The following is a 14,216-nucleotide window of genomic DNA, read 5'->3' on the forward strand; positions in this document are numbered from 1 at the left end:
TTTGCTAGGGGTTTTTGGATGGTACAAGGTGGGGAATTGATCTGGTGACGTCAAAGAGAGCTGCCCAGCCGCCGGAGGGGGCTGATCAGCGGCCAGAATGGCCATGGAAGGCATCGAAAATAGTACAATTTAGGGTTTGGTCATGAGAGAGAAGAGAGCGTTTTTCTTTTTCATTTCGTCTTTTACCAACTCTGTAAGCCAAATTTATTAACACTAGGAAAAAAGTTGGTAAGATGATGTTGGATTAATTCAGAATTTGAGACAGGCGGTGTGCGACTAAAAGTACATATATTTAATTACTTAAATTACGGTATGTTTCGATTCAGCATTAGCTAATTGAAGTGTTCCTATTATATATTTTTACTCAAATTTTAGAGATCTCTTTAGCACTGGTTCATTGCTAGTGTTCCTGTTATATATTCTTGACTCAAATTTTGGAAATCTCTTTTTGCGTATTCTCAAGTGTTGATAATATGAATAAGTTAATTGCATAGACAATGTAACCACCTTTAATTATACACCAACTCAATTGGAGCATGCTGAACTTTATTTTGGTTCAAATTGCTGATTATAATTTATGGGAAATTCATCCAAGAGCAAGGACTACATATTCAACCAAAAAGCAAGATTCAAAACTACAAGAATGGAGATAACTAAGATCAACACTTAAAGCATGAAACTTAGAATTGTTATTCACTTCATATTTTACATTTTATTGTAAGAATTTCTCGTCGACAGAAGCTGACATGACGATAAAATTAGGATCCTGTTAAGAAAGAGACATCAGACAGATCTAAATTCGAAATAACAGCTTAACTTTTGCCCTCCTCTATCTTTGAAGAACTGAACTTGACATTAACCAAACCTGCAGCAAGTCGGGCAGCAGCAGATGCACGTTCTGCAGCAGAAATAGCAGCACGAGCTCTCTCCAATACAACTGATGTTTCTGGTCTTGTATCCTTTTTTACATCAACTGTATCACCCAAAGTGATGCCACCAAGTGATGGTTTATCTATATTAGCAGGCCTCAAAGGTGCTTTAGTAACAGAGGTTGGAGAACTAAGACTTTTAGATACTGGATTGCCATTTGGAGATGTCACAGGATTTTCAAAGGTTGGTGGATGACCACGAGTGTTTGGTTCTGGAGATACCCAAGCATGTGCAGCAATTTGCTTTGGTCCATTCTACATCATGAATTATAGTGGCAGCAAAAAAAAAAGTCAGATCAAGAAACAAAAGAGCAATTAATAGAGTTCAATGGACGAAAAAGGAATAAACTAGAACTGACTCAATCAATAATGTACCAACACGTAAAATATAGTGGAAATGATCATTGTGAACGTCCAAAGGGCCAGTTCAAACAAATCTAAAGAACTAGATCCATAAATGCGTAGGCTTTCAACCATATCAACGTAAGAACCAATTACAAAACTTTAAACTTTTTTTCACAAAACTTTAAACTCCTTCCCGCATATCATGCATGTATGCATCATGGAAAGCTAGGTTTCAGCACCATGTCATACATAACCACTAAATTTGTCATTTTCAAGTTCATGCATAATAAAGGTTTGACCTTTCATTAACATAGCACACAAGAAAAAGCAAATAACAAGCTTCACAAGAAAATAGAGATGAACCTGGACCATACCCCTAATTCAGACAAATATGCAAGCTTTTGGAAACTAAATATTCAAGACATACATACAACTAGAAGATTTAACGAAGGAAAGTACCAGAAGATCCTCCGGCTTTTTACTCAATTCTGCTTCTGTGATAGAAGAATCCCATTCCACGTTGTACTCTTTTGCAATTTCCTTCAGTACATTGAGCCTTACTTCAGCTGATGAAGCACCAACTGAAAGTTTCTCTACAATCTGCATAATCATATAATTAACCTTAGCTCTTAATAAGGTCAACCCTGCAAGTATATCATTAGCACAATGAAGAAGACGAAAGCGTAACTGTACGGTTAACACTTGTATCAGGCCGAAGCTCAGATGCTGCTGCTATGAATTCCTTTCCATATTTAGCTGCAAATAGATTCCTGACATGCAATAAATCTGGCAAATCTGAACATCTTGGAGCTGCAAAGATTATACTTGCAACAGCTTCCCGCAATTCCGAGGGGCATTCTCTGATAGAAAAGAGATTTTTATTTTTGTTTTTGAAACTGGTAAATTTTACAGCAAAAGATATATTTCAAGACTGCATCACATTTAGCTTTTAGATTATAGAAATGAATAAGAATGTGGCATCCCAATAAAAAGTTGTAGTAAGTTATTGGGAATGAGTTTGATAGGCACAACTAACTAGAAGAGAAAATGTAGCTACTCTTGCTCAATAATGTGCTTTCCACAGTGACATCTTACATCCTTCACCTACCAGGTCGAAATGACGCTACGTTATAGCAACTGTTTTGGTGGTCAACTTAGACTTGAGCCAATTTATGAAGGAACGAGGTCACTAGACCTCAATAAAACGTTTGTCCGCCAAGGATCATATACCTGTTAAGTTTTAAATTTTAACTCACCAAAAATCACATTTGACCAAGGTGTAAGTAACACAGTTATTTATGATGATTTGATCTACACAGACCTCTATAAATGCACCGTACTTAAAGAGTTACACTATGATGATTGAGGATACTGAAAAGAAAACGAGATAAATCCAAGATTAAATGGAAGAAGTCGTGTCAGATTATAAATATACCACAACCTCTTGATTTATATGAGGACTTGACTAACCGCTAAACAGAATGGAAGTGAAGTATCTGCACAGTGGGTTTCTTTGTTGGGACACTTGCATTGCATCAGGTAGATTGTTTTAGTATGGATTTTTCATGTCGGTGTAAGGATAAACATTATATTAAAAGAATCTCTAGTTCTAAGTAAACCATAATTTGTAGAATGTAGAAATTATTGAGCATTTAAAAAATTAACCCACGTAAAGAAGAATAAATATTGACAACATATATAATCAATCTCGTCTAATTTGGGATTAAGGCATCATTGTTGTAGAATGAATGTTCACAAATGATATTGGTTCTCAAGGCTGAGATGTAATGGAATAAGAATAAGGATGGCTGCAAGGAAGAAAAGAAGGGGATAATGAAGAGACAGAGGTGTAACGTATAAATCAAGGGGAAAGATTGTAGAGACAGCAGATCTACCATGTTATGTCCCAGGAGAAGTATTGGTAAAAATTGAAAGGACATTGAACATTTTGGTTAGTTATGGGTGTGTAGTAATGTCTTTTGACTCCAACCAAACAATTATCTTAGATGACTAAATACAGAAACCTCTCTTGAGGTTACGGCATTGAAACATAGTTTATTTGGTTTCAAATATTATATAAACCCTCTTACTAAAATATGTTGTATTACAAAACAAAATTTTCACCTATAGCTTTCTATAAAGGTCCCATATGCATAAATTGTATTCACTTCCATTTCTCTTTCACTTTGCCATAGGCAACCTCTTCCTGAAGAAGCACTATTCTCCTTTCCCTGCACTTCCCCCTGCCACAAGGGATTATTTTAACCAAATGGTACCTAACTTTCCTCTGAAAACTGGTAATTCAATACACTAAAGGAAAACATTCTTACTGAATATCCTTCCTGAAGAGAGAGAACATCACTGACATGGGGTTTGAATCATCTTTTTAATTGTTTTAGAGAAATGCAGCTGGGTAAATAGCACTAATTGTTAGTATAAAAATAAAGAGGCATATATTAGAATTAGCAAGCACTCCTGAAGCCTTGAGGATGAAGCATGTGGAAGATGGTTTGCTATACTTGGAAGGAGGTATTGCTAGCATAGCTGAACCAACATACTAGAATAGGATCTTTGTCTTTTAAGTGAAAGAAATGGATAGTAAACACTTTGAGTGATACAAGCATATTAACAACAACTCAATTAGTTGGTAATCACACGAGAAACAAAGATGCCCTCCCCTTGCCCAAACCCTGAAATTGAAAGAAGAGAATAAAAACTGCATAATTGCACATATATTTTACTGAGCTGACAGATGGATAAATCAACTTGAAAAGGGTATCAGAAGCTTCTTGTTTTCCCTTTTCTATAATTCATATTGAAAGTTTGGATACTAGAAAAGTATATCTTTATTCATAGAGTTGTACAATATTTATCGGTAAACAAGAAAATCAAACAATCTAATCAATCCCTAATTCCTAGGAGATACATGAATCAAGGGATTTCCTCTAATCTATTTTCCTAGAATAACAATATATAATATCCATATTTACGGCAGCAGATTGCAATCATATCTGCCAACTTATTGTGGTGCAAATTATAATCAAATCTGCCAGCTTATTGTGCTGCAGATTATAATCAAATCTGCCAGCTCTGTGGAGCAGATTATGACAAAATCTGCTAACTCATTCGACCCTCCCCCTCAAGTTGACATGTAAATATCAAACATGCCTAACTTGCTCAGGAAGGACTCAAAAGTAAGTTCTAAAAAGACCTTTTGTGAAAATATCTGCAACTTGTTCAGTTGTTGGAACAAAAGGGATGCACACACTTCCATTTCAATCTTCTCTTTAATGAAGTGTCTGTCCACTTCAACATGTTTTGTTCTGTCATGTTGAACTGGATTATGAGCAATGCTAATGGCAGCCTTATTGTCACAATACAACTTCATTGGCAAACTCATAGGTATTCTTAGTTCTTCCAAAAGTCTCTTGAGCCATAAAATTTCACAAATTCCATGTGTCATGGATCAATACTCAGCCTCAGCACTACTTCGAGCCACCACGTTTTGCTTTTTACTTCTCCATGTAACCTGTACAATATCCAGATGTAGATCTTCTATCAATAGATGAACCAGCCCAGTCCGCATCCATATAAGCCTCAACACTTCTTTGCTTATTCTTTTTGAAGAACAACCCTTTCCCTGGAGAACTCTTTAGATACCTTAGGATTCAATACACAGCTTCTTGGTGTTCTTCTCGTGAAGAATACATGAACTGACTAATAAGGCTCACACCAAAGGAAATATCTAGTCTAGTATGTGACAAGCAAATCAACTTGCCTACCAATCTATCTCTGATATTGGCCCTTATCAATCAATTTTCCTTCCTTTGAAAACTTTAGATTCGGGTCAATTGGAGTGTTTCAGCTGGTCTACAACCACTCATTTTTGTTTCTTTTAACAGATCAAGAACATATTTCCTTTGTGACACTATAATTCCTTTCTTCGATCATGCAACCTCCATGCCGAGGAAATACTTCAACGCACCCAAGTCCTTTATCTCAAATTTTGAGGCGAGACGCTCTTTTAGTTTTTCTATTTCAACGAAATCATCTCCTGTAAGGATGATATCGTCAACATACACTATAAGAATTGCAATTTTTCCTTCTAGTGAATGTTGAGTAAACATTGTGTGATCTGTTTGTATCCTTGTTTCTTCGCAAATTGAGTAAATCTTTCAAACCAAGCCCTTGGAGACTGTTTTAGACCGTAAAGAGATCTTTTAAGTTTGCATATTTTTTACTTGTATGTCTCTTCAAAACCTGGTGGGAAATCCATATAAACTTCTTCCTCTAGTTTCCCATTCAAGAAAGCACTCTTCACATCCAACTGTTGAAGCGACCAGTCAAAGTTTACCACAATTGTTCACAGAACTCTAATTGAGTTTAGCTTAGCTACTGGAGCAAATGTATCAAGATAGTCAATGACATATATCTGTGTGAATCCCTTAGCTACTAGGCAGGCCTTATACCTCTCCAAGGATCTATCTGATTTGAATTTGATGGTGAACACCTATTTGCAGCCGACTGGTTTCGTTCGTTCCCTTGCGTAGATCCACTAATTCCCATGTCTTATTTTTTTCAAGAGTTCACAATTCCTCCAAAATAGCCTCCTTCCACTCGGGAACTCGTAGAGCATCCTGCACAGTTTTGGAATCTCTACACTAGAAAGTTGTGAAGTAAAGGCCGAATAATTAGGAGATAACTTTTTATGGGACACAAACATAGAAATAGGATATTTAAGAATATTTCTAACGCCTTTGCGTTTTGCAATAAGTAGGTCCAGATCAGAGAAGGAATTAGAAATAGAATCAGTTGGAAGACTACCTTTAATTCCAAAAAGGTCATGCGGAATTGACTTTTGGCAGTGTTGAGAATCTTCGGTCTTTTTGTCTTGAGTTCGGTTCCTTCTCGAGTACACTTGTATTTCCTTTGTTTGTTCTCCGTTTCCATTTTTATTTTTGTCATTTGAAGGCCCTACAACAACAACAAACCCAGTGTATTCCCACTTTGTGGGGTCTGGGGGGGGTAAGATGTACGCAGTCCATACCTCTACCTCTGATGAAGTAGAAAGGCTGTTTCCGAAAGACCCCCGGCTCAAGTTACGAGATATCAAACAAACACATAGTACAGCACAGAAGCAGATGACATAACATAGATACTGCAGCCATAAGGAATATAAAACAGAGTAAAGCAGGAATGCAGGAATATAAAGCAGAGGAAAGCACACAGATTCGTAACAAACATAGAACACGGAACACGGAACAGAACATTGAATACGGAATCATACCAGGAATACACCCCCACCAATTACCTCCCTACATTAGCGACCCGAACAGGCCCTAATCCTCTGCCGTAATTCGCGTCTTCCAGACCTTCCTATCTAGGGTCATGTCCTCGGTAAGCTGTAACTGTTCCATGTCCCGCCTAATCACCTCACCCCAGTACTTCTTCGGTCTACCCCTACCCCGTCTAAAACCATCCAACGCTAGCCTCTCACACCTACGGACCGGGGCATCCATGCCCCTCCTCTTCACGTGTCCGAACCATCTCAATCGTGCTTCCCGCATCTTACACTCCACTGAAGTCACCCCAACCTTCTCCCGGATAGTCTCATTCCGAGCTCTATCCCTTCGGGTCAGTCCACACATCCAGCGCAACATCCGCATTTCTGCCACCTTCATTCTTTGGGTGTGGGAGTTCTTAACTGGCCAACACTCCGCTCCATACAGCAAGGCCGGACGGACTACCACCCTATAGAATTTACCTTTAAGCTTGGGCGGCACCTTCTTATCACACAGCACCCCCGATGCAAGTTTCCACTTCATCCATCCCGCCCCGATACGGTGCGAGACATCCTCGTCAATCTCACCGTTACTCTGGATCACGGACCCGAGGTACTTGAACTTATCCCTTTTCTTTACCTCCTGCGCTTCTAGCCTCACCACTACCTCATTCTCTCGCCTTACATCATTAAACTTACATTCCACATACTCTGTCTTGGTTCTGCTCACCCTGAACCCTTTAGACTCCAGAGTTTGCCTCCACAGCTCTAATTTGTCGTTCACACCCCCTCGCGTCTCATCTATCAGGACTACATCGTCTGCAAAAAGCATACACCACGGCACCTCCCCTTGGATACGCCGCGTTAACACATCCATTACTAGCGCAAACAAAAAGGGACTAAGAGTAGATCCCTGATGCAATCCTGTCAGGACAGTGAAATGCTCTGAGTCTCCTCCCGCCGTCCTCACCTGGGTTTTCGCTCCCTCATACATATCCTTAATTACTCTGCTATATGCCTGCGGTACTCCACTCACCTCCAAGCATCTCCAAAGCACCTCCCTGGGGACTTTGTCGTACGCCTTTTCTAGGTCGATGAACACCATGTGCAAATCCTTCTTCCTTTCCCTATATTGCTCCACCAACCGCCGTACCAGGTGAATTGCCTCCGTCGTCGAGCGGCCGGGCATAAATCCGAACTGATTTTCCGAGATAGACACTATCCGTCTCAGCCTCACCTCGACCACTCTCTCCCAGATCTTCATAGAGTGACTCAGTAACTTAATCCCCCTATAGTTATTGCAACACTGAATGTCCCCCTTATTCTTATAGAGGGGGATCATGGTACTCCACCTCCACGCCTCGGGCATCTTTGCTGTCCTGAAAATTTCATTGAACAATGCAGTCAACCACCTTACACCAGCCTCTCCAACGAACTTCCAAAACTCCACCGGTATCTCATCCGGCCCCGTCGCCCTACCCCTTCGCATCCTGCGGACTGCCTGTCTAACCTCGTCTACCTTAAAACGTCTACAATAGCTAAAATCCCGACACTCCCCTGAGTGCTCCAGTTCCCCTAACACAATAGCTCTGTCCCCCTCGTCATTCAAGAGCCTATGAAAGTACGACTGCCATCTCTTCTTTATGTGGCCGTCCTCCACCAACACTCTACCGTCCTCCCCCTTAATGCACCGCACCTGATCGAGGTCACGACCCTTCCTCTCCCTAGCCTTAGCGAGTCGGAACAACTTTTTCTCCCCTCCTTTCCCCTGTAACCCTGCATACAAGCTCTCAAAAGCAGCCGTCTTAGCTGCCGTGACCGCTGACTTCGCCTCCTTCCTTGCTAGCTTGTACTCTTTCCTGTTTACCCGCTTCTCCTCTTCGTCCTTACTTTCCACCAACTTAGCATACAGGTTCAATATCAGAGTTTTTATCATTTAAGTAATTTAGGTCCCTATCATCTCTCAGATCGTTGTCCTTTCCATCATTTGGATCACACTTATTCATATCTTCCACTAGATCCCTCACATCAGTATTTATTGTAATATCTATCTCCTTATTTGTCTGATGTCCATTTTCCTCAATATCCCAAAAATGTGAATCTTTTACGTGATACTCCCCCTAAAGATGAGTAGTAAAATACAGTTGGAACTCAAAAAAAGATAGATCCATTGTGACAATTATCCTCCTAACATGTGGATCATAACACTTATATCCCTTTTGACTTAGAGCATATCCTACAAAAACACACTTCTTAGCTCGCGGTTCAAGTTTATTGCGATTATGAACATGAACAAATGTTGTACACCCAAAAAACTTTCAACGGCAAATTTGCGGTTAACCTAGAATTAGGAAAACTCTCTCTGAAAACGTGAAAACGTTAAAAGGTGTTTTAAATTTGAGAGGACGGGATGACATCCTATTAACAAGGTAAGTAGCAGTTAAGAGAGCCTCTCCCCAAAGGAACTGTGGAACTTTACTAGTAAACATTAAAGCCTCGTTACCTCTAAAATGTGCCTAGTTTTTCTTTTTGCGATGCCATTTTGTTGAAGAGTATCAGGACAAGAGCTTTGGTGTACTACCCCTGTTTTTCTAAAAACACTTCCTAATTGTTCATTAAAGAATTCACGACCATTATCACTTCGAAAAAGCTTGATTTTTCATTAAATTGCGTTTCCACCATGACACAGAAAGTCTCAAACACATTTTTAACCTCAGATTTGTCCTTCAACAAAACAACCCAACTTAATCTAGTATGGTCGTCAATAAAAGTAACAAACCATCATTTTCCAGACATTGTTGAAATTTTAGACAATCCCCAAACATCACTATGAATCATCATAAAAGGCTTTGAAGCCTGATACTTTTGAGAGGGAAAAGAAGATCAGTGATGCACAGCCATTTCACAGAATTCACATTGGAACAAAAATGGATTTTATTTCTAAATAATTGAGGTAACAAATGTCTTAAATAATAAAACTTGGATGTCCAAGCCTATAGTGCCAAAGCATGACTTTATTCAAAACAGAAGTAAAGTTCAAACAAATAAGATTCAATTGTAAAGAGTTGTTCCCTTTGTCAAGAAAATAAAGACCTCAAGATTCTCTAGCATTGCCAATCGTTTTTCCCGAGACCTTTTCTTGAAATTCACACATATCAGAGTCAAAAATAGCATGATAATTAAGAGAACGGGTTAATTTTCTGATAGAAACCAGATTACAAGAAATTTTTAGAACATGAAGAATATCATGAAATGTGAGGAAAGGTGATAGTTTAACAGTTCCTTTTCCAGCAATTGCAGAGAAGGAACCATCAGCTAACTTGACTTTATTATTCCCTACACAAGAAGTATAAGTAGAGAAAAAACGAAAACTTCCAGTGATGTGATCAGTAGCTCCTGAATCTATGAACAAAAAATCTATTTGGTTGGAGTTGGCACTAAGAAAAGCGGACGGTACAATACCTGTTTTAGCAAAAAGAACAAGAAGGAGTAGAGGGATTTGGTGCATTTGGATGAGATTGTGGAGATTGCAGGAGGTTGTGCAGAATTTGCAATTGTTCCTTTGTAAATGGAGACGATTCTGGAAAAGATTGTTGCCCCCAATCAAAATAAATTGTTTGGAGGGCCTGATCATGTTGATATTAAAAGCCACGGTTATCAACTCCCTTCTTCTTCCAGTTTGGTGGTTTCCCATGAATCTTCCAACATGTTTTACGGGTGTGCCAGTGTTTCTTGCAATGATCGCACCATGGTCTTTTCTTTTTGTCATCTTCATTTTTCACTGTTGCAAGAGCTGAAGAGTCTACAGCAGGTTTTAGTTCAATTCTTAAATCAGGTTTTAACATAACCTTTCTCCTAGTTTCCTCTCTTCTAACTTTGAAGAAGATTTCACGAAGTGAGGGTAGAGGATTTTTTCCTATGATTCGTGCCCTAACCTCATCAAACTCCCGATTTAATCCCGTTAAAAAAAGGTAAACTCTCTCATTTTCTTCCCTTTCTTTGCTCTAACACTATCCACAGAACATTTTCATTCATTGTAACACTGATCTAACTCTTTCCACAAAGACAACATTTCATTATAATAAGCAGTGACTTCTTTCTCACCCTTCTTAGTTTGCCATAGTTTTATTTTTAACTCAAAGATTTGGGAGGCATTTTCTACATCAGAATATGTCTCCTTAACGGCTTTCCACACATCCTTAGCAGTGGGTAAAAAAAGAAAAGGCTTACCTATGCCTGGCTCTATGGAATTTATTAACCAGGCAATCATGAGTGAATTCTCTGATCTCCACGTGTTCATCTTTGGGTCTCCGACTTTTGGCTTTTTCGTCTCTCCGGTCAGATGTCCCAACTTTCCACGACCATCGATTGCAAGCTTTACGAACCGTGCCCATTCCAGATAGTTCTTCCCGTTTAATCGATGAAAAGTTAACTGGAAGGGCATATGAGAAACATTGCCTCCTGGAGTCATCAGATTTTCTGTCGGAACTTCCAGAGAAGACATTTTGTCTTCTTTTGGTGTTCCAGAAAGATGTTCTCCGTGAAAGGTTGTTTTAACCATATGATATTAAGGAAAAAAGTCCCGCTCGGATACCATGAAAGTTTCTGGAAAAGTATATCTTTATTCATAGAGTTGTACAATATTTATAGGTGAACAAGAAGATCAAATAATCTAATCAATCCCTAATTCCTAGGAGATACATGAATCAAGGGATTTCCTCTAATCTATTTTCCTAAATAACAGTATATAATATCCATATTTACAGCAGCAGATTGCAATCATATCTGCCAACTTATTGTGGTGCAGATTATAATCAAAACTGCCAGCTTATTGTGCTGCAGGTTATAATCAAATCTGCCAGCTCTGTGGAGCAGATTATGACTAAATCTGCTAACTCATTCGACACATATCTTAAGCTGATTTTATGCTGGAGCAGGCATTTTGTTCCCAGGGAGGGAATAAAGAGCACTTCGTGAAGTTTCTGGCAAACATAGTGCAAAGAGAATTTTGAGGTTGATCTAGACTCACTAATATAAGAACATATACCATGCTATCCTATATATTTAAAAAAAAAAAAAAAAACTGCTGACCTCAATTCACTAAATAATGTTATCACAACCAGGAACAAACGAGTAAAGAAATTTCATTGCTTCAAAAAGAGAAAGTCGAGAAAGAAACGCCTTACTTTTGGCTTTCAAGGATAGGGACCCGGGCAAAAACAAACTCGCAGAACAACTCCAAAATCTCATAGGCAGCCCATGCATTTTGCTCGCATATAATATGCTCAACCTGAATGAAGGGATACTAGTTAGAGAAATTCCAAATAGAATGATTAACAAGTAAAAGTGTCTTTAGAATTTCTACCCTAATTCGAGCTATGGCTTCTTGGCCAGCTTGCAGAAATTCTGCTATCTCCTTGCGCATAAGTTTGAGCTGTTCCTCTCTCTTGTTTCGTAATAATTTGATTCGCGAGATTGCCAAGGTCAAGCACGTCTTGCTACAAAGCCATCCATCCACCAATATCAACAGTTACATCCATGGGTAGATTCACAAGAAAACAAATACAATAAACCTTCAGCCTCAATCACTAACTAGTTAGGTTCAGACTACAACAACATACCCAACATACCCAGTGAAATCCCACAAGTGGGATTTGGAGAGGGTAAAGTGTACACAGAGCTTACCACTACCTTGTAGAGGTAGAGAGGTTGTTTCCGAAAGAGCACCACTCTATAAAACTTACCTTTAAGTTTAGGTGGTACTTTTTTATCGCAAAAGACTCTGGATGCAAGCCTCCACTTCATCCACGTTGCACCAATACAACAACATACCCAGTGAATCTCACAAGTGAAGTCTGAGGATGGTAAACCATACACAGACCTTACCACTACCTCGGGGAGGTAGAGAAGCGTTTCCAAAAGATCCTTTGCTCAAGTGCAGCAAATTCAGGTACAAAGAAGAAGGAAACAGTAAAGAAAATATAGCAACTAACAAGGAAACACTACAAAGTCAACAAGAAACAATAACAAAAACAACAACAAACTAATATGATAGTCAAAACACCATAAACAACACACTATGATAGATATCACAAGCAGGGATCAACTCCACCTCAATATCTACGACTAAACCCTAAACTACCACACTTCAGCGATTACACGACAAACACCCACATGCGTAAACCCACGAAAAGCAAAACACTAACCCTACCTAACTGACCTTCGACTCGAATAAGCATCCTCCACAGCGTCCTATCTAAGGTCATGTCCTCGGTAATCTGAAGTCGCGTCATGTCTTGTCTACTCACCTCTCCCCAATTTTTCATCGGCCTATCTCTACCTCTCCTCGTACCTACTATATCCAACCTTTCACAACAATACAATGAATTTAAAAAAAAAAAAAAAATTGAATTAATTCAGCATATGAATCCTATTAACCATTTTGCTTCATCTGTACCAATTTCATTCCAATGCTCAATAATTTGAAACATAAGTTACATGTATTAGGTACTCTCTGACACTAGACATTTTCTACACTTTCTAACACACGATCACAGGAATAATCAGCAAACACAGAATCATATAGACAAAATATGCAACTTAAAAGATGTCTATACCCTTAAATTGCAGAAACCCGTTTTTTGGTGCTTTTACATAAAACTTGTAGAAAATTGAAAATCCCCATAAACAGATCTCAAACTTTTTTTTTCTTTCTAAAATATGAAATAAAAAAATAATAGTAAAATCTTGAAATCTTTTACTAACCACTTTGTGCCTTGAAGTCCTCTGTTGAAGAGTTGATTCAGCAGAGACATGAGTGGAAAAAGTCTACAAAATTGTGGGCAAGTCAAAAACTTATGTAACAGAATTTTGTTAAGAATTTTTGGGTACAAATTGGATTGTGGCTTTAGAGAAGAGATGAATGATTTAAAACACAGAAGAGAGTCATCAGAGTTTGAATATTAGGTTTATCTGTTGTTCATTCCAATGAGTTTCGAACGTAAATGATGGGAAAAAAGTCAAATAAACGGAAATACTTGTGTGGGGGTGGGGGCTGGGGGCTGGGGGCTGGGGGAGGGGAAGCTTCTCAATTTATTATGTCACCTTTGTCTTTTAAACAACTTTTGACATGACTTTTTCATGGAGTTGCATTTTTATTATTATAAAAGATCCTTTATTATACTAATAATAATATAATCAATATATTTTTATAAAGTAGAACTCAAAAAGTATAATTGTTAGAAAAGACAATCATTGATATATTAAAAGTTAATTTTTACAAAAAATTAGTGGACATAAAGTGAACAATAACTTCTAACTATATGATATTTTTAACAAAAAAAAGATTTAAAAAATTTATGTTTAAATTCACGGAGCAGAATTATAGAATTCTCAAAATGGAACAGAGAAGTCTGTGAACACATTCAAGTTACCAACATTGCTTTGCCTCCTCTCTACCACCTTCCTAACCTCTACAACTACAATTACCTCTCCAATCATTCACCATCTTTCTTCCTAATTCAACGTAATTGTTAGGGCATGAGAAGTTTTGATGATAGATAGATGAATGAAACATGTTGTGCAAGTTGGTCCATATAAGTGAAACTGCTTCGGACATATGGAGTGCATGCTGAAATCCTTACATGCTAAAATTATTACAT

At 38.4% G+C, this 14,216-nt stretch overlaps 1 protein-coding gene across 1 annotated transcript; it reads right to left on the reverse strand.

The window, feature by feature from the left end:
- Positions 1-644: 644 nt before the first annotated feature.
- LOC107870570 (IST1 homolog) lies at positions 645-13,678 on the reverse strand. The gene is made up of 6 exons (XM_016717138.2): positions 13,321-13,678; positions 11,921-12,053; positions 11,742-11,845; positions 1,963-2,134; positions 1,734-1,874; positions 645-1,184 (listed from the first exon to the last, which is right to left on the reverse strand). Exons 1-6 carry the CDS (start codon positions 13,368-13,370, stop codon positions 813-815), a joined length of 972 nt encoding a protein of 323 aa, XP_016572624.1. The 5' UTR covers positions 13,371-13,678; the 3' UTR covers positions 645-812.
- Between the last annotated feature and the right edge of the window lie 538 nt (positions 13,679-14,216).

This window comes from Capsicum annuum, chromosome 5 (genome assembly GCF_002878395.1).
Source record: "Capsicum annuum cultivar UCD-10X-F1 chromosome 5, UCD10Xv1.1, whole genome shotgun sequence".
Taxonomy (NCBI): Eukaryota; Viridiplantae; Streptophyta; class Magnoliopsida; order Solanales; family Solanaceae; genus Capsicum; species Capsicum annuum.

Excerpts from the sequence above, each read along its gene's own strand:
- LOC107870570 (XM_016717138.2), bottom strand. The coding sequence starts at position 13,370 with ATGTCTCTGCTGAATCAACTCTTCAACAGAGGACTTCAAGGCACAAAG. Across the intron at positions 11,846-11,920 it reads AAGCCATAGCTCGAATTAGG|GTTGAGCATATTATATGCGA; the intron begins GTAGAAATTCTA and ends CCCTTCATTCAG. Across the intron at positions 1,875-1,962 it reads ATACAAGTGTTAACCGTACA|ATTGTAGAGAAACTTTCAGT; the intron begins GTTACGCTTTCG and ends ATGATTATGCAG.